At 39.0% G+C, this 21490-nt stretch overlaps 1 protein-coding gene across 6 annotated transcripts in view; it reads right to left on the reverse strand.

Annotated features, from left to right (window-relative positions):
• The window catches only part of GALNT18 (polypeptide N-acetylgalactosaminyltransferase 18), a 238368-nt gene that overhangs the window by 34851 nt on the left and 182027 nt on the right, over positions 1 to 21490 (reverse strand). For all 6 annotated transcript variants that reach the window (XM_061380458.1, XM_061380455.1, XM_061380457.1 and 3 more), the window contains 2 exons: positions 20774 to 20911; positions 15617 to 15712 (listed from right to left, as the gene is read on the reverse strand). In XM_061380458.1, the coding sequence (XP_061236442.1) occupies positions 15617 to 15712; positions 20774 to 20911 (234 nt within the window). The remainder of the gene's footprint in view (positions 1 to 15616; positions 15713 to 20773; positions 20912 to 21490) is intronic.

A 21490-nucleotide genomic window follows, 5' to 3' on the forward strand; every position in this document is an offset into this window, starting at 1 on the left:
CCGAGAGCAGGGGGAGGGCAAGAAGGGGGGGGTGGGGGGGGGGGGAGTGAGTTAACAAGCTGTTTGGTTGGGTTAAACCATGACATATCCTCATAAGCAGAATCACAGGGAGCAATTTGTCAGAGACTCTCCAGTACAGCTCACTCCAACTTAACATCTGTCAGATTCAGAGTAGGAAAGAAACACAGAGAGTTAAAAATTATGCTACCAACTTCTTGGAAATTCCAGGTGAAATCTCATGGTCTGCTGCAAGCCAACAGAGCCTTTTCTTGTGAACTAAACTACATCAGCCCTAAAAGCAGGTACCAGAAAATTTTGTTCCTCCAGCATTTAAAGAACAATGTGGGAGCCAAACGGGAAGCTGAGGTGACAGGCTGCATCTTCATCTGAGATGCTAACTCAGACTAATGTACCTGATCCCTATATGGTGTTGAGCACAATCTGACCTGTAAGGATCTGACAGTAAAGATCTGTTATAATTTTGTGCTTGTAGTCACTGAAGGGAAGACTGGGCAGAAAACAAATCTGAGTCCATGTGGACCCATATGTTTTTGCATTAAAGGGCAGTGAAAGCAATGTGTTCCTATCACAGCTTTCCAGCCTGTAGTTTACAAACCTGAAGAAAAAAAGTGTTGCAATTTTGTAAGATGAGAACTTCATGCATGCAGAACTGTTTCTAAGCAGGTTTTTATACACATTACTGTAGACTTTTCACTTAGCTGTTCTACCTTGAAGTAGGAGAGGTCAAATTCTGATATTTCTCCCTAAGCATCTCTCCATAATGACTCCCAAATCTCCTGCACAAGGCCTGTTTTTGCAAGAGAATGTATTTAACTAATGAGCATCTCCTAGATTACTTGGATCCGTTTCACAGGAGTACTGTTCTTTATTTACATTATTTTGATGCTTTCTTCCCTGAAAAATGAACTTCATAATAATGAAAACAAACTTCCTCAGATTTCATCATCTCAAAATAACATACCTGAAGTGATCTGTGCTGTCTTAATAAGACTGTTGCTGTCTTTACAGTCTCTGCAGTACACGGGGCATTGGATTTGGTCTCCTGGTTCCACAAAGTATCTTTCTGGCTTTTCTGAAGCTGCTCTGCATTTAAAGCCTGATCCACATCTCGTGTGAGATGTCCACATCTCACCCACATCTCGTGCGTGTCAGCTGGATAGTGTTTCATTAGACATTGACTGAAATCCGTAAGCCAGTCTTACTGAAACTAGAGTTTTAGTCATTGTCCTGTTAGCCTAAAGCAATTGGAAGTTTATCCTTCACTATCAGTCATCAGGCTTCATCCCAACTGTTGTATACGCTATTGAATCACAACTGCTGCTTTTTTGTATTGAAGATGCAAGAGTTTTATGGGTTACTCCATTTGGTTAAAGCTACCTATCTCCTTAATGCTTAGCCTCTCACTTTAAAGAGCTAAGAACATGTGTCAGACCTAGTAATTTTTTTTTTTATATCTGTCTCAATTCTAGTGGAACTTTTACCCTTTTTGGGAACTGATGGTCACCTGAAGCCATGGGACTTTTTTTTTTGGACAGGAACTTTTCTTCAGCCCTGTCCAGACACAGTCCTAGGCCTGAAGTTAGAAAATTTGGGAAAAGACAGAATTATTTCAATCCCACTTATATTTGCCCATGCAGGGGGTTTCATCTGCTTGTATGGACAGAACAGGTAAAGGAAGTGCCATGAGATATCTTCCTTGGCAACTTGCTGTAGCTGACCCTGCTTAAGCAAAGGAGTTGGTCAAGATAATAGATGATCTTCCCAGCCGCCTTTTTTCCTTCAACCATTCTGTGACTGAAATAGTTCCCCATAAGCGTAAGACTGCAAACAGTTGGAAGGTGACAAAGTTGGAGGGACAGCAAGAATTGTAAGTGGTAACGTTTGTCTGATGAACAAAAAAGTTAATCAGCTTTGATTTTTAGAAGTTTGAAGGGTGCTAAGGAAGTCAAAGAGAAATAAACATCAAACCTGCCACAGTTCTTTAAGGTGTTGCTTTTTTTCTCTTAGCTACTGTAACTACAGAGTTTTCTCAGGTTATTTGTCAGATTGCAGTATTCCGTCAAATTTTTTAAGTGCAGGTACGAAGGGAGCCTACAGTGGGCAGATCTAACTTTACTTGCAAACAAGCTATGTATGGTATTAAAAATACATTTGGAAGCCAGAAATGGGCATTGTGCAGCAAACAGTTAATCCATAACCATTCAGCATGGCTGCTGTTGAAAGTGGCTCTTCAGAGTATTAACTATAAACATCACCCATCTGGCACCGTAACATTCCGCTCACTTGACAGTTCATATTTAAATTTGCCTTAAGTGCTCAAGAAGTTCCCAATTCTCATGGGCCATCTTTGTGCAAACACTTACAACTACTCCTTACACTTACAACTATCATACTGAATTAAAAAAATGAAGTCTGGGAAAAAAGCCATCTGATTGCTCCAGAAAAACTTAAAAGCCCTAATTGATAGTTGCTAACAAGAATGAAGTTAAACTTGATGAGATGTTTAAATTTATCAGAAAGGTGAAAAGACTTGGTGTCATAACTACATTGGACACAAATAAATAAAACCATGATTAGTCAGTCATTCTCAGAATGGTATCCAGCAATACTAAGTAATTCTATACTGTTTATACAACACTGACATCACACAGCATTTTGAAGTCAGTTGGTACCCAATATATGTTCCTATGTGTCACTGTTCAGGCACATGATAACAAAGAAAGCCCTTTTATGACATTGCTGCACCAATGCAGTGGTATTTGATAATTTCTATTTGAACAATGGGAGATTTCCTCACTTGAACACATTTGAAGACAAATTAAAAAATTAAGGATTTGATTCTGTGTTAATATAAAACAGAAGATCTGACTAAACCCCAAACCAACCTGAAATTCACAGCTCTGACTTACAATGGCGTGGTCTCCTTCTTACAACTGAGGTCTGTCCCTGCCCTTTGGTCGCAGACTCCCATACTAAATGCAATGCAGCATGATCTATAAAAGTTTCAGGTTTAATGTGGTAAACATTAAAATCTCAATTTTCTCCAGTTTTTTACTTCAATTCATGTTCTTTTAACAAAATTTGTGAGTTCATAAAAGCTGTACTGCTATTTTTTCCTTCCCAAACTAGTGCTGTTTAGTGAGTCAGTCAATGCAGACCTCACGCTTTTAAGGCTAATTTCAGAGTTTGAGAGCACTAAAATTAAATGCTGAAATGGAATATGCATGCTGAACAACTCACTACATCTTTAACATAGCAAAAGCAACGAAGCTGCAATGTTCGCAATCAGTGCAGTTCCCTGCTAAACAAACACAAAGTTAATACTGTAGTACCATCTGAACAACTTACATGCATTCATCAGCTTTTTCACTTGATTGCTTTAGGCCAGCTGAGCAGATAGGCTTGGCATAAGAGAGCTATATATCCCTGTATGATTTGTTTAATCACACTTTAAAAGAACAAAACTTGACTAAAAAAATTTAGCAGCTAGTTTTAAAGCTGTAATGTTCTTTACCTTCCAAAACCACATAAAGGATACCGATTTCTTTAAAGGCATATGATTATGTTTCTGTTTTATTACTGTACATTCTAAATTGAATCAAAATTCAAAGTAGTACTAGCTGTGCTTGCTACTTAGTTGATATGTCAGTAGGGTTAAGAGCCAAAGAGGACCAGCAGGTCTATATTAGGGATACACACTTTCACTTGCTAGCTCCAAATCCATTAAATTACAGTTTTCCAGAATTGTATCAGCTTTGATAGCTTCAACAGTTACTGTCATTGCTTCTTATGATGGCTAGTCATCTATTCTGATGGGAATATGTACCTGATTCCTAATTTGTATCCAACCGGATTTAATTTCTAGCCATTGGTTCTAGAAAAAATGCTAAATGAAAATCCCTAATATTGCGTTCTTTTGGGGAAACTACCTCTACTCGGTAAATATAACCAAGGTTTAGATGAACTGAGCTTGCTACAAGCTAGTTTGATTGCTTATTTCAAATAATTTATCTGACAAACATAGCTCTTCTCTTGGCTTACAAACCAATTCAGATTTTTGTTTTCAGAGTTGCTCATAAATATTCAATCATGATTTTATGTGAACAAGTAATCTCTGATCTTCTCTCTGCTTCCTGATTGGATAAACAAAGGCTAATGAACAGGTGAAAAAAACAACCCCCGGTTCATAGAGAAACACTGTGGATACAATCATTACATAAATATTTCTGCAAATAACTGTACTCTTCAAGTGGTGAACAATACTACAGTGAAAGTAAGCTGAAATGGAATTGCTGATCAGAATTTGAATGAATTCTGTGAAAGTAATACAGCTCTTGTAATTACAGAGGAGTTAAATATGCTTTCATGGAGATTGAATTTGGTCCATGAATTCTAAATGAACCAGGAGATGACTTCAATTAATGCAATGCCATAATAAAATTATCAGTAGAACTAAAGAAATTATAAAGTGAATCTTCCACCTACTATTAAGTCCCTCCTCTAAAAGCTCATAAGGATCATAGAATTATTCGGGTTAGAAAGGACCTTAAGATATCTAGTTCCAACCTCCCTGCCATAGGCAGGGACACACAGTAAAGAACTTCTTCTTTACATCCAATCTAAACTTCCTCTGTTAAGTTTTAACCCATGACCCCTTGTCCTATCACTACAGTCCCTAATGAAGAGTCCCTCCCCAGCATCCCTATAGGCCCCCTTCAGATACTGCGAGGCTGCTATGAGGTCTCCACGCAGCCTTCTCTTCTCCAGGCTGAACAGCCCCAACTTTCCCAGCCTATCTTCATATGGGAGGTGCTCCAGCCCCCCTATCATCCTTGCGGACTTGCTCTAACAGCTTTATGTCCTTTTCATGTTGGGGACACCAGAACTGCATACATAGTTAATCACATACTGTCAAGAATTTGAGAATCAAAAATCTGACCTTCAGAAATTTAACCCTGAGAGAGCATTGACAACCATAAGAAAATTACGACAACATTAATCTCCAAGTACTATACATGTGTTACAATAACTATGTGGCTTTTATGCTGAGTTTATATTTTAAGCAACAACTGGTTTTAAAAACTGCTGGCTGAAATACCCATTTGCAATGAGGCCAGACATCTTTAAAATACGTATAACACTAGTAATTGCTAGCTAACATGCAAGTCTGATCTATTTCAAATTAATGTACTTAGAAAACACGAATTGCTCAGTGTTAGGTTATGAGATACTGCAGGAACCCAACACAGCTGCTTTGTTTCTCCAAAAGCATTAATTAAACACATTTTCCACTCAGCAAAGGAAAGCCCTTTCCTTTTCTGACTGGATCTTGTGTTTCTGAGGTTAAAATCCGCTAAGTATGGTAATCTGTACACCTATTCCACCTGGCAGAAAAAGACTCTTGTGAGAAAACGGAAAGTAATTTTCATTTATATTTCTGTTTCTATTTTGGAGGTGTTACTCCCAAAGCCCTTTGGCACCAGCTCACTGGGTGTATGTAACAGACTACTGTAAGCCTCTACTCCTGAACTGAACCAAATATGAAAGGCAGTGCTACCTTTAATCGGCTTAGTGTTTGACATGAAAAGCACAGGGTCTGAATCCAAGATCTACTGCCAGACTTACCATCTGAAACCTCAGCAGTATTTCACCTTCACATTTTCAAATATTTTGATGTTTTAACTAGTTGAAATCCTTTTGGCCAAAACTTTCTGTACAAAAAATACTATAAAACAGTAAAAAAAAAAAAAAAAAAAAAGCTTTGAAATGTATGTGCATTTTTATTTCCCAGAGGAGAACAATTTTGAACTATTGTGTAATATTCAGGCTAACAATTCTGATTTCTTCTAAATTAAAACTCTTCATGAAAACTTGAAATGCTCTGGTAATTTTAAATTCTTAGACGCTGCAGTTTCTCACAAAAGTTTTTTCAGTAAGATTTTCAGTGCAGTTTTTTTTTTTTAACTACAGATACTCTGGGCAAATTACCTTAAAAGAGTGACCTGGGGAGTTCTCACAGGGATTGTCACAAGCTCAGAAGCCACAATCTCAATTTATAAAGTGCAAAATAAAGATTCAGAAGACATTAACTTTGAACAGCTCCTTTCCTGCATCAACCTCAACTACTTAACAAAAACTTGTGTAATGTACAGCAATACTAACTAACAGCTTTTCTTAAAACACAAAACCCCAATCCCTACCAACCCCTGAATACAAACCAACCAGCCAAAATCAGTCAAACAACACCCCCAGCCAAACTGGAAACTCCCCATTACTGTAAGCTGTGTGGTACAACAGAGGTGCAATTTATTAATCCTGTGGTTTCTACACACGAGCATTCTTTGTGCTCCCCAGCGTACTTCTCTGCACACTCCAGTTTGCTTGCTACTATTTTCTGCTGACAGGATGCATTATTCTCCTCTGCAGTGATGTGATGAAAGCTAAGTTTACCAGCCCTACATAAGTTACATCAGAATTTTTGCCAGTTGAAGTTTCTATTCTCTCTATGGAAATACTACATTACTAGGCAAAAGCTTTCTAACTGAATGCCTCTGACAGCACTTTCTGAGCTCCCCCTGACATTACTTCCAATAAGCATTAGCGATCTTTCCTCCCATGAAAGAGCACATAGCGTAACACACGTAAAATTGCACTGGTACTTCTACTGTAAAATATTAAATAGTACAGCTATCTTAAAAGAACTCTTATCCATTCTCTGAGATGAGCATTTCTCTTTTATTTAGAAGAAAGAATGACTGAACGGATACAGCATAGACAACTGTTTTTATTCCTCTTATACTGTGTGGTCAGGGGAGTTAACTGCTTTTTCAAACACACGTCATCTGTGGCATTAGCCAAGATACTTTTTACTCTTTTGCTGCATCTACCTGGGTAAAACAAGCAGTCATTTCTCACTTAGAAAAATGCTTATAGATTAGCAATATTAATTTAAAATTACCTTTGTTTTATTAAAGCCTTTGTGGCTCTAACTTTTCAAGTAATTCAAGTCCTTAATCCTTTTGGTCCTAGATATTCTTAGCACTCAAAAGAATGGAACTACTTTTTGAATTCTTGCTTCTTAGCTTCAACTCAGGTCTTGGACTGAATGTCAAGATTACTTCTTTAGCCAGATCACTGGTTTCAGCTTATAGTAGCGTCTTCCTTTTTCATTATTAATGCTCACTATCAGCAGTGATCCTGCACACTAGACAGGAATATAGATTCCAAAGCATCTAAGACATTTTTAAAACTTTTAATTCTAGGCCATCCTATCAAAAAAAAGGAAAAACTTCTTTGAAACAAATCTGTTTCTCCAAGGGTAGGTAAGTGCTATATGCTCCCAAATGAGAAAATCAGTGCTACTCTTAGGAAAAAAAAAGAAAAAAAGACTGGTTTTCAACTATTTCATTTCACTATGGTTGGAATTTCAATTCCAAGCAATCAGTTCTCTCAACTGTCACAGGCATGCAAGGTGTTCAATGTTTTTACACTACATAGCTTCAAACACAAAGCTAAATAATCAGCAATATCCATTCCATAATTTCCAAATTGAAGGAGGTAGAAGACATTTGCTCTGGTCTGATATAATGCAGCTGTACAGCTTTTTTGTCTTGGGGGGGGGGGTTTGGTATTTTTTTGGGGGGTGTTGTGGTTTGGTTGTGGGTTTTTTTGTTTTGTTTTTGTTTGTTTGTTTTGTTTGCTTTTGTCTTTAATCAGTGCAAGGAAACACAGAGAAGACCTATCCTAGCCCTGAAACCTGAAGAAGGGCCTCTTGTGTTCAGTTTTTTAAATTCAAGTCTCTTTTACCCTGTGAACAGAGAATGACTTTTATGAAGTCATAAAATGAGAGACAGGTTCATCTCTGGTCCTGCTATCATGAAAACCTAAGGTCAGTTGCAAAATCAAGTCAACAAATCACTCACCAGTCTATGCTCAGATGGGCCTAGTGATCAGATTTGTATTTATACTTTAGAAGCTAAAAATTGAACACCACTGATCTTCACTTGCAAATACACAACCCTGGTCAGTTTAAGTGACTCTCTCATACCAGGCAATACATACTGAATTTGAATGAAGTAAGCAATACAGAAGACTGGGCAATGGTCATACTACACAACAGAAAGCCTCTTGGATCAAGCCATAGCAAGTACAGAAATAATCTACTCATAGCAAATGGTTCAGTACACAATTGCTCCAAAACTAGAAATCAGATTAACAGAGTCTCTCCCTCTCTCTGAAACTTTGCACTGAAGTAAATAATGAGAATATGGTCAGAAACAACTTAGGGAAAAATCTTTTAAAAAAGAAAATGATACACAATGTGCAATGATGTATTATTCACCCACAATATGTCTCCAATAAGTGTTGCACTGCCTGTGCTAGGCCAAGGAAGGACGAAGGCTTTGGAAATCTTTGAAACACTTCTGTAGCTCCCTGACGCACCTGTCCTACAGTGTAAAGAGGCTGCAGCTTTGAAACAGCATTTGTTGGATTTAGCTTCTCAAGCATACATCAGAGAAACTCTCTACCTTGAAAGGAACTACAAAAAACTAACACCAGGTTTTGCTGCCATTACAAACAAGGTCACAGTTTCTATTAACTTTGCTATGAACAAAATCAGGATTTCTGCACTGAAAGAAATTAACAGAAATATAAATAGTCCCAATAAAATACTCAGCAGGAATGTCTTACATAAGACACTAACGGCATGCAATAGGAAGCAGGCCCTTTACAGAATATGTTTAAAATAAAAATTATAATTCATTAATGCTTATAACCATCCTTGGGCGGACATTTCACCAACTGTAACAGCACCTTCTTCCACTTGGGCCTTTACTGAACTCAGCAACCTAGATTTTAAAAAAAACCCAAACCTGTTCTATTTCCAGAAGCATCTACTGTGGAAATACCCCTCTTCCCAGAGAGCATGCTGTATGGGCATAAAGTTAGGGTTAGGCCCCGTGCTTAGATCATTCCACAAGACTTAGTGATAAAGGCAAAGGCAAACAATGAGCCTGGCTGTGCTCTGTTGGATGCACCCTCCGGAAGAATGCGAAGAGAAGCACAGATCCCTGCACAGGGACATGCAGAATAAAGCTGACCAGCTAAGCCATGCTCTTGATGCAGCTGCTTCACTTTGTATCACTAATGATGTACTCACTGTGGCTGTACCAAGAGGAATAATGACCCTCTCTACTGCATGGTGTGAACTTTAACTGAAAAGCATCTGCACCAAGACCTAACTGGGTAGTCTGTACATTTCAATGTCCGTACAGGGCTCTGTAGGTGTCTGCATACAGAAAATAATCATTGCAAAACAGGTAATTGCTAGCTTCAGACCACCACTGTGGTAGCAAGTCCTTCAAAAGAAATAGTACTATGCAGAGCAGGCAGATCAGACCACCTTGCACACAGATGTTGAATGTGGCTCATGTTTACCTTGAAGACAAACATGAACATCAGTCCCAAGTCTGCGTATGACTTACAGCTGTTAAAACAGGTGCTGTACTTCTTTTTATTGCTTAAAGTAAGACTCCTGAAAATGTTTATTGCTAACATTCCATCTTCAGGGCAGTGATTTTTCAAGTTTGATGGGTCTAATCATTAATCACATCAGAAGGCTTTGTTTTATTCTTCCTTATTCTCTGACAAACACTGAAACATGCTGGTATCAGTGGCTTCTGCTTGTGGGGCCTTCTTTTTAACTGTTTCCTTGCACAGAATCTCAGTTTGCAATGCTTATGTGTTTTACCCACACGCTTAAGAACATGGTCCTACCACTGAATAACAGAAGACCTCTTGTTTTCTGAAATGTATTTCATGGTATTTTCTTAGAATGCTGCATTTTTGGCCTAGGATAATTACAATCTCACTTTAATTTTCAGCTGTAAGGAAAAAAACGAATACATATTAATCCATAAATAGCTCAAGATCTGAGCCAACACAACTACAGGCTGTTCTTAAACTTCAGAAACTCCTTTAAAACTTTTCAGGACAGCAGTATTGAGGTGCTGTCAGCAGCAGTGTTAAGACTGTCAAGGAAAAGCAGCTACAGCATTCAATGTTTTAATGATTTATTCTTTTTAAGCAAACAGAAAGGCGACATGCAAAGCCTGACCTGTAGGAAATGATATAATGACATTCTATGTCATGGTTTAACCCCAGCCGGCAATTGAGCACCAGGCTGTAGACTGAGACAGGAACAGTTTGATAATTGAAGTGTTTTGTTTGGTTAAGGAAAAAGAAAACAAAAAATAAAGAAAAAGAGAGAAGTAATAAAAGGAAAGGAGAGAGAGAAACAAAGCCAAAGAGAGACAAGTGATGCACAGTCAGGACAGCTGCTCACCACCTGCTGACTCATTTCCAGCCCATCTCTGAGCAGCAACTGGTGCCTCCTGGCCAACTCCCCCCAGTTTCTATACTGGGCATGATGTGCTGTGGTGTGGAATACCCCTTTGGCTAGTCTGGGTCAGGGATCCTGTCTCTGCCTCCTCACGACTTCTTGTGCCCCTCCTCACTGGCAGAGCATGAGAGACTGAAAAGTCCTTGACCAGTGTAAGCACTGATCAGCAGCAACTCAACCATCGGAGCATTACCAGCATCATTCTCAAACTAAAGCCGAAACACAGCACTGCACCAGCTGCTAGGAAGAAAATGAACTCTATCCCAGCCACAACCAGAACAGTCTATTTTTTGCTTTACAAAATGGTACATAGTGCTTCTTGGTCAGGATACTTCACATACACAAAAGCCACTCCTAGTAAGGCCACTGTTTCTGCTTCAAAATTCCCATAACACTCATCCTAACAAAGCATGCAATTCCTCTCCCAGCTTTCCTAGCACTGACAATTGTCCAATCCAATGTGAATTTCATTAGGCACAGGAATCTAAAGAAAATTTTTAACACTGCAACAGACATTAAACATCTTGACAGAGCCATTCACATTTGTAATGTTTCAATAACCTTAAGATCACACTAACTTTACCATAGAGATGTTGAAATAATTAAACTGACAAATTTCTTCCTTCCCCGCCCCCCCCCAAAGTATTTGCAAAGCAATTTTAATGATTTTGATAATTGTCTGCTGAACAGTTATGAACTGTTCCCTCCCCTGGATTTTACAGTTTGGACTAATAACTATACACTGTACTTTTTTACCAGAATATAACTATCCTTCAGTGACAGCCATTTTTAGTCATATAGATTTTGGTTACAAATTAAGAAATAACTGTGTATGAACAAGCACCATGCTAATACCTTTGATTGAAGAAAAAAATTGTTTTTACAAAAATATATATGAATAACATTTTAAAAGGAGCACTCATGAATCATACAAAGAGTTTTTAGAAGTTCACTAGAGTTTTTGTAACTGCTGTTTCCAGTACTTAACACACTGTGCTTAGAATAGAACATTAGGCTTTCAGGTCAGAGTCTCACACAGTGTAAATGACATAGCTCTACTTGTTGGCCTGACTGCACTGCCTTCAGCAGAGATGCAATAATTTGTATCAGACAGGGCTGTAGTCATTAGTTTCTGAGTGTCAGCTCTGCAGTTTCTTGCAAGAATATGAAAGGACATTAAGGGGTGTCCCTTCTCACCTGCATTTCTTTTAAAGTAATTCTCCCAGTCTAATCTTCTGACCCCAGTCTTCAATTTGAATTCCTCAACATCTAACTGGTTTATATTGACTTTCACATCCCTGGATGAGTTTTGTGGTTTAGCTGCTTATAAATTGAGAAATACATGAGCCAGAAGCTATTGAACAAGGGAACACAGAACTGCCCATTATCCCCTCAATCACAAGCACTTTTCAAGGTAAATCTGTACTTAATACATCAATTCATTGACTGATGATATTTGTTTATTACACAATAGGTAAAAAGTCTATAATAATGTGGCACTTCATTCTCTGCAAAGAATCTTACGAGTTATCACTCAGGAGTAGTTTTAATGCAAGTGACATGCTGTCATCAGTCTGCCTTCAAGATTACAGGCCTAGTTAAACAGCAGACTTAAACAAAAAACATCCAGGCTCAGGCGGTTCCCTGAGCTAGTAAGAGAATGCAGTCAGGCCTGGGGCATGTACTTACTGCAAGTCCAAGCAGCAACCTTTTCATGCAAAACGGGGCACTGCTGGAAATGGACCTTTAAGGCCTAAACATATGACTGAATTGTAGCTCTGTTTCAGTAAGCTCCAGAATTAAAACAGTACCTTTATCCTTGTATGCATAAGCCCCTTAAAAAAACCAAACAAAACCCTCACAACCTCACATGAGGTTATGTACTGTTTTGCCACTACTATTCTGTCTTCCTTTCTTTTCTTTGTATTTATCTCCTTTTGCTTTCTCCCCTACTGCCAGTCCACCTAATCTCCCAATTTTGCTGTTTCGCTCTATCATTCCACTGAAGGGGGCTGCTTCCTCAACACCGCCAGCTGTCTCCAGTTGTTCTCTTTGACTGAGAACAATTGAGGACTCTTGGTGCTTTGCTTCTGTGCTGTTCTCATGCAATTAAAGCAACATGATTTCTGCCACCACTGAACGCTGTAGTAGGAACCCATTTTAGCTGTTAAGTATTTTACCAAGTTGCATTTACTATGTTAACTTTTTCAATAGATGCAGAAGTCAGTTTTGTCCAGCTATTCTGAGAAGCAGCAGCACTGCACAGCAGAAAGAGGCTTGATATGACAAGATAAGCCATACTCTAAAAGCCCCTTCCAAATGGTTGGCCATCAGCACATCAAAGGTACCAAACCCACCTTACGCCCTTGACATCAAGCACATCATGCCCTGTAGCCATGGTGGCAATGAGAAGTAACGAGCAGATGCTCAGGTGTGGTAGTGATGTTCCCGCTAATGAGTCTAGAGAGTTGTGCCAACATACAGTATGTTGCTGCAGAGATGGGAGTAGTAACAACAGTGTTGATTTGGGACTGGTAGTGACTAAAGGCAGAAATGAAGGATGTGATGCTTTGGCAGCACTATACTCCAGCAGCAAAATCTGGGGAGGATGAGCAACTTAGAAAATTATGCTCTTTGAACTGAATTTAATTATGAAGCTACACATGATGTTCCTGATACTGTCTGCAAAAAACAGAGCATGGACTTCTAATGTCCACTATGCAGTTCCTTTTCTGTTGACTTCCGTGGTTTCTTTCTTGCATAAAACATGCTAAAAGGAAACAGTGGCCATATGTACACTTATATTACCTGATGTCAAACACCTCATCTATTTCCCACACAAAACCATGAAAATCCAATACCATCTGAAAGAGGTTAGTGAGAAATAAAGGAAGTTACCCAATTTAGAAGAGAGGCTACAGCAGTAACTAAAACCAGTAACTTAAACTGCATATGAGGGAATGGTTCCTGGCAGCCAGATATACTAATGCACATCTAGATTCAGTTGTGCAAAGCCCTCCATATGGCAGCTCTAAAACCATACATGGTAAGCTGCAAGAGTAAAACTTTGCACCAGAGCTAAGAACAGCATTACCAAAATCCTCAGTCAACCCTTTGACATGCAGTCCTGAATCAGGGGACTCATCTTTTGTATTAATCTGTTTTGATAGAGATGGCCAGGTGGGCAAAAGAACCCTCTATACATAGCATTTCACCACTACTAGAATAGAATTAGCATCTCATCAATATCTTTTGTGGATACTGGCAAGTTCATTAAGATTCAAAGGAATATTTATTCAAATATTTCCAGTATGCTAAAGTAAATGGCTGCAGCTCTGTTGTGCAGTGGAAATCTCATAGAACTATGCCAAATAATGTTTGTTAGTGCTTTTCCTGTTAATACAATAATCCTTTACATAGAGAAAGTTTACTACTCTTTTAAAGAAAGTTCTCATACATTATCTTGCTCATATATAAGACTTTTGGGGGTTTTTAACATCATTAGCTACAAAATTATATACATAGTAATGGGAAGGAGACACAAACATTGTAATTATGAAAGGAGCAGAATCTTGTCAAGGAAAGTTTTCCTTGTATTTTTTTCCCTCTGTTGTTTATTTGCCATCTCATTTATACAGAACCTCAGCTGACATTCAAAGGTAGTTCTTTATCTGGTGTATACTGAACTGTGCTAATTGAAGTGACTTTTTGTTGTTGCTGTTGTTGTTTCTCTCAACTATAATTAAAGTTTCTAATTGGAACTTACACCCATGCCTGCAGTGTGTTGTTATCACAGATGAGATGCTAGAAGAGAGCTATGGTGCCCTCCCAGAAGATGAAGAATAATGACTCTGGCTCACGGGTGAATTGCAGAGTTCCTTAGTAAAGAATGAGGACTAATGTAAAAACCTCCTAGAGGCAAACTGTGGTTACCACGTAATTATGTGACAAATAAACCACAACCCATGCAGTAAGAAAGTCTGATGGATGGGATTTTCAGACATTTTTGTCTTCATCACTGATAACTCAAGCACTACTAGTGATCAATATTAAAAGCCCTCAGCAAAGGAAGCCAACACAGAACATAGTGGCAGCATGTGTAACTTGGCAAGAAGTACACAGTCATATCTCCACTGCACCAAACCCAGCTCACTAGGAGATTCAGGTAGAGAAGACAAGACTACATTGTTGCTCTGGGCTTATTTCTGGATATTAGGATTCATTTATTGTATAGTCAAATCATGTAACTGCCAATTCCATGGGCAAAGCCACATTCCATGATTTAGGTGGAGCATACTAGGGTCGTTTCAAGAAAGCAAATACAAAAGGTAGTCAGAAAAAAAATAGTGATTCACACTGGAGGGATTTTACAGTTTCTCCAATCACTCCTAAAAATACATCCATTTCCTTTATGTCATTTTTGCTTATGTTACTTTTCAAAGTTAGATAATCTGCACATCTGTCTTTGACAAGCATGTTCTAGACCATGTAGCATTATTTTTACTGTCAACATTTGCCTAGAAACACTTTTACCAATGGCCATATACTTAGTCAGTTAGGGAGGCAAAATGTCTTAACACTTTTGTTTGCCAAGTTAAGAAGTGCAGCTGTTGTGTAAGAAAATTGAAAGGTTTCAGTAATTTGAGTCTGGCACATACTAGAGTAACAGGACAACAGCAGAGAAAGGAAACAAAAACAAAAAAGAAGGAGCTTTAGAAAAAGGCTTCCACAAAAACAGGGTTTGGAATTTAACACAGCTGTATGGTGTGAACAAGGTGGCTGTACATTGCAGATTTGTGAAAAAGACAGTAAATCTATCAAGTAAATAAGATGTTGCTTCAGATAATATACAAATAAAATGTAAGTGTACATAAGTGTGTATGTAAAATGTTTTAAAACTCATTGTTTCAATTCATACAGCACACAGAGTTAAAGATCAGAAATGAAAGCTTTTACCAACAAATTCAGGTCAGTGATGACTCTTGTACTCCTTACATGCTTCAAAGTGAATAAACAAACTTCACTGTCAAAGCATTAATATACCAGTGATTTTCATTTATGGCAGAAATAATGTTCTCGCTTCCTGTGAAGAGCTACTAAAGAACTTACAGAGGTACTGCTGCAGGAAAACAATGATAGGTACAAGATGGTACAAGAGCAGCAGCAATGTCAGAAATCATTAGAGAAACTAACCTGTGGTGTCATTCCATGGCAGATATACATGATTGGGATATTCTCTGTGTCCGGCCCTTGATCAAGGCACAAATCACTTTTCAGGGAATTCTGCAGCTAAAATAAACAGAAAGAAAAAAGAAGTCAAGCAAGTCTTACATAAGAAAATGATGGTGTGATTACTTTCTTTGCCTTTGCAAAAAAAAAAAACCGAAAAAAAGTGTATGTGGTTGAGCAAGGAAATATGCAAAATTAAAAATACTTGTGGTGAAGATACTGAAGAGCAAGCACTTGGACTAAATTCTTCCCTGTAGATAATGTAACACTTCAGATTTCAATTATGTTGCACATGGTTTCAGGGAGGATACATTTCAAAAAGCCTTCAGAGATAATAATGATTTTTGATACACATTTTTTACAATATCAAGTCTAACACATCTCTGGTATATATACACAAAGGACTACTTTTTCGCAGCAATGTGGCTAGCTGAGCAGTATGGTTGGAGTTGCAAACACAGGAGAAAGCCCTATAATTAACAGCTTTTCAGAATCACTCAGCAGAGTCTTCTCTTAAAAACTCCTTTCTGCTGACACAGACTTGTAGCCAATTGGTATGCACTAGCTCTTCTTTGCATTATTCCAGGCTAGCCCACGAACAGCAGTCTAGCAATGAACAGACTGCAAAGTACTTGGCCCTGGTCATCACAGAGCCCCACATATTACCTGTGCAATGCTGAGACAGAATTTTCTGAAAGTGAAATGCAAAATTAATGAGCACAGATAGCTGAAAGGTTTAGAGTGTGAGGCCAAATATGTGGATTGCATACCCATGCGTATGCATAAAAGTGCTCAGTGGTGTAAGGTAAGCTCAGAGAACATGAGAGAATTGTGTGATGGAAGGAGTGAAGAGGTGATGTGGTTTGCAACCATGTGTAATTAACTGAGCAATTCTGTCAGCTGTGTACAGTGCACTCCTTTGAGGAAAACAAATTGACATGCTTAGAAAGGAAGTCTAGAAGTGCACTAATATGTAAGAAGTGTGGACAAGCCTGAGACTGAAGCCAGGCAGGGAATAAAATGAAAAATGCGAAGCAAGATTTCCAACTCCAAACATTAAATTCAATAATGAGAAAGAACAAATCCCAACATTAAAGAGGTATCAATGCATTCTTAGCTGCTAGCCTCAAGAATTAAAGAAAGTTTCCTTTGTCAAAGCTTTCTATTTCTTAACCATAAACATAACCACAACCATGACTCTAATCGTAATCAGGTGTTAGGCACCACTCTATCCAAACCAGTGATAAATATCAGCTTTAATAATTCATACCTGGATCCGTCACTACATTTGGCTTTTCAAAACCTCTTCCACAAACTCAAATTCTAACGCTTGTCCTAGCCCTAATGGAATAACCTTTTTCCACAACAATCCCCATAATAAAGGAAGAAAAATCTCCTCCCCTGACCAACACCAGCATGCAACTTAGGGCTGACCAACATTATAACAGGTACGGAGACTTTAGAGTTCATGCTCATGCCCGGCTGGAGACCAGTAACGAGTGGTGTCCCTCACGGACTGGTGTTGGGATCAGTCTTGTTAAACATCTTCATCGCTGACATGGACAGTGGGATTGAGTGCTGCCTCAGTAAGTTTGCCAATGACACCAAGCTGTGTGGTTTGGTTGATAAGCTGGAGGGAAGGAATGCCATCCAGAGGGACCTTGACACGCTTGTGAGGTGGGCTGATGCCAACCTCATGAAGTTTAACCATGCCAAGTGCAAGGTCCTACACCTGGGTCAGAGCAATCCCAGGCACAGCTACAGGTTGGGCAGAGAAGAGATTCAGAGCAGCCCTGAGGAGAAGGACTTGGGGGTGTTGGTCAATGAGAAAATGAACATGAGCCAGCAGTGTGCACTGGCAGCCCAGAAAGCCAACTGTATCCTGGGCTGCATCAAAAGAAGGGTGACCAGCAGGTCGAAGGAGGTGATCCTGCCCCTTTACTCTGCTCTCGTGAGACCTCACTTGGAGTATTGTGTGCAGTTCTGGTGTCCTCAACATAAAAAGGACACGGAACTGTTGGAACAAGTCCAGAGAAGGGCCACGAGGATGATCAGGGGACTACATTAAGACAGGCTGAGAAAGTTGGGACTGTTCAGCCTGGAGAAGAGAAGGCTGCGTGGAGACCTCATAGCAGCCTTCCAGTATCTGAAGGGGGCCTATAGGGATGCTGGGGAGGGACTCTTCATTAGGGACTGTAGTGATAGGACAAGGGGTAACGAGTTCAAACTTAAACAGGGGAAGTTTAGATTGGATATAAGGAGGAAATTCTTTCCTGTTAGGGTGGTGAGGCACTGGAATGGGTTGCCCATGGAGGCTGTGAATGCTCCATCCCTGGCAGTGTTTAAGACCAGGCTGGATGAAGCCTTGGATGAGATGGTTTAGTGTGAGCTGTCCCTGCCCATGGCAGGGGGTTTGGAACTAGATGATCTTAAGGTCCTTTCCAATCCTAACTATTCTATGATTCTGTGCTCTGAAAAAAAACATGACCTTAACCTTAACAGCAGCTGCCTGGTGCCTTATTAACCCTGACAACAAAAAAAATAAAATGTACTCTTCAGATTTAATTTCTCAAACTTTTATCCTGATCACAACTCTAAAATTAACTTGAATATCTGTAGAGAATTAATCCTTACAAAACCAGAGAAACAAAAAAGACAATGGCCTGATACCTAATAATGGTGTGTGAAAATCTGAGGCCCAGACTCTTCAAATCTATCCCCTTTCAAAATCTAGTGGCATTGTGGTGACCAACAATTAACTTGGGTAATGCAGTTTTAGACTACCAAGACTTAATTACAACCAAAATATAACCAGCTTCCCAATCCACATGCTGAAAACCAGGAATAATTAATCAATACTGCCATTTGCTCCCTCTCACTGAAAGTCTTACAGAACACAAAGATAAACTAGACTACAGAAATTTATCAACTTGCAAGATGATCTCAAACATCAAGCTGACATCAGGGAACTGGTCCCTACACTAAACACATCAGCTTTTGGTCCGCTGACACCACTTTCTCCTATCTCTACCAGTACTGCAGACTTCAAAAAGAAACCTGGTTTCCAAACCTTCCTGCTGCCAACAGCCCCAATCCTAGCTGTATGTCACAGCATAAACTAGACATCAATGATACAACTATTTTCTTACTTTCACAGAACGGGAGGAAATTTAAGAGTCAGGAAATAAATACGGGTAGTGACACTGCAGATGCCTATATCCTAACCCTCACCCCTATTCAGGTAACTTTTGTGGTTACTCAGTAGTTTTTAAAATTAATGACAATGCTACAGTAGCAATATCTCTATTTTCAACAAAAAGGGAAGTGAGTTGATGAATGGAAGTACTTAAGACAATCAGCAAGCAGCTGACTTGATTTGAAATATCATACCTTTTTCCATTATAAGAAATGCAGATGAACAGGAAAGCAGACTGAAGGAAAGTCAGAGATCCAAGCACTTTACTAAGAAGACTGGGGCACTGGATCTTTTTGTTTCATAAAACAGTATTTCATATAAGAGTAGACTGTGTATTTTATAAAACACTCCTCTTTACCTGTACAGATACATTGCCATAGATGTCCACTACTACTTTTGTGATAGTACAAATACTAAAATAAGGCCTACTCTTCACATCTTGCTTAGCTGATAAGGCTACTCTCACACTGCAGACGAAATGCTGCATCACGTATGTTATTATGAAGTACATAAATATGCATGTTCTGCTGACAAGCAAGTTCAGTATTTCTGTAACAAACGCTTAGCTTCTTTTTGGTTTGTATATTGCCAGTAAGGAACCTTCAAAGTCTGACGAGAAAGTCTCAGTGGAATATAAAATCACAGGGTGCCTGTTCTGTGATTTTCATTTTGACTTACATAATGCGGAGTTAATCCTGAGACTGCACAATGAGTACCTTAGCTACTCCACTAGTCTTCTTTTTTTTTGGTCTAGTATATCTTCTACCTGCAGCCAACCATTTTTTAGCTAGAGCTACCTACAAGCAGAACTATGCACCTATTAGCTGCTATGCTTCCTTCTTCTCAGCAAAATCCACATCTGATTAGATCATGGCATCACTGAGAGAAATTCCACATGGTCTGTGGAAGAGCTTCCTTGCTCACAGGTGTGATTTGGGCATCCTTCTTAACTATTATGGAAGGTAACCATTATCTCATGCATTCAACATTTAACACACAGGAATCAATTTTTGTGAATATGACACTGCTTAGAGAAGGTGAAAAGGACATGCTAGTTCTGCTAGCTTATTATGGGACCATAGTAACTTCCTGTGCTCATCTTGGGTACCATGCACACTTGCACTCTTGGTTTAGATCACTGTTTCTCTAGGGGTCAGAACTGTCTGCTTTAATTAGCACAGTACAACTCAAGCATGATTTCTGCATAGACAAGGGTACTACTGTGACACTAGTAATGATGATGATGATCCCAAAATACAGGCATTTTAGCAGTAGTTTCTGTTGAATGAAACATAATTTGTGAACCTCTGGCATTGCTTTACACATGTGTTAGATACGTGAGATTTCTTTAGCTCCGATTAGCTTGGAATGTTTGTGTTTAATACTTTCTTATAGCAGATGTCTATGGTGATAGCTGTTCTAGGGTGGATCAGGTTTGCTGCTAGATGGCTGAAAGTTTAATACGGGAAGGCATCAACCTTTAGTGGTTGGACTCAATGATCTTACAGGTATTGTCCAACCTAAATGATTCTGTGATTCTCAATTAAGATCTGGCCACAATATTAAGAAGATTGCAGTTGAAATAGTGAGCCTATTTTGTTAATTCACCTGCTGCCACAAACCGTTCAATTGATAGCTCCAGTAAGTCTGAAATATCATGCCTTGAGTATCTCTGAGTAGAATGCAAGCCATGAAAGAAATGAACAAAAGATCAGGAAGGAAGATAACATTCAAAATATCTCAGCATAAACTACAACAGAGCAGCTGTCTCTGTCAGCTAACTAGTGTAATAAATTATTTAACTAGGGACTCCAGGTTTATCTGATTCTTCTACTTAGAGCCAGACACTGTCTTCATGAATTATTTCCACTATTGCACCTCGCTCCCCCACCTGCTAGAATGGGAAATGTAAATATGATCCTTACCACCCCATAGGCGATGGTATCTGAATACATTCTCATTTCTGGATACACACTGACAAGATACCACCTAAAGGTCTTGCACTGGAGTTTTTTCCTCAAGGCTTTCCTCTCAGAAATATCACCAATATCAATTCCAGAGTCCTGCATATGAAACAAAGGACAGACAAGCAGAAAAGACATCAGTGATACATTTCTGTACAAACTCATCATTCAGTCTCCCCCATTGCAAAGATGATTATGACCTATGATAATTATCAACTTTTGGCTGCAAAGCAAGTCTGTTACCCATACACACTCCAGAAGCACCCAATTAAATATGATTCAGGTCACCACAGGTCTCTTTCAAAGTCTGCTTTGGTCAACCGAACCATTTCTATTGACTTCAGTGGGGCTTAGATCTAGCTTCCAATGAATATCACTGTTGTTCTCCAATTTCCTGGTACTTTCCAAATCCAGAAGTAACTGGCAGGAAGTAGCAAGTTGCCCTAGAAACAAACTTATCGCTGGCATCCCACTGTGGCCTAGTCATTAGTATATGACACTTTCTGGCCATTTCTGAAGTCTGGTTTAATGCTACACTGCACAGAGCAGAAGCTCTGCTCCCCTTTCTGAAATACCACTTATTATATTTCTCTTGTAATGCAAAAAGAGAAGTTATTTTTGTTAAAAAAACAATTGAAAAATATTCTCTCCCCTAGTTTTTGTTCTCCTTTACATTTC

Source organism: Neopsephotus bourkii, unplaced genomic scaffold, assembly GCF_033783945.1.
Source record: "Neopsephotus bourkii isolate Nb327-2 ecotype Australia unplaced genomic scaffold, CSIRO-AGI_Nbou_v1 NB_1792, whole genome shotgun sequence".
NCBI lineage: Eukaryota > Metazoa > Chordata > Aves > Psittaciformes > Psittacidae > Neopsephotus > Neopsephotus bourkii.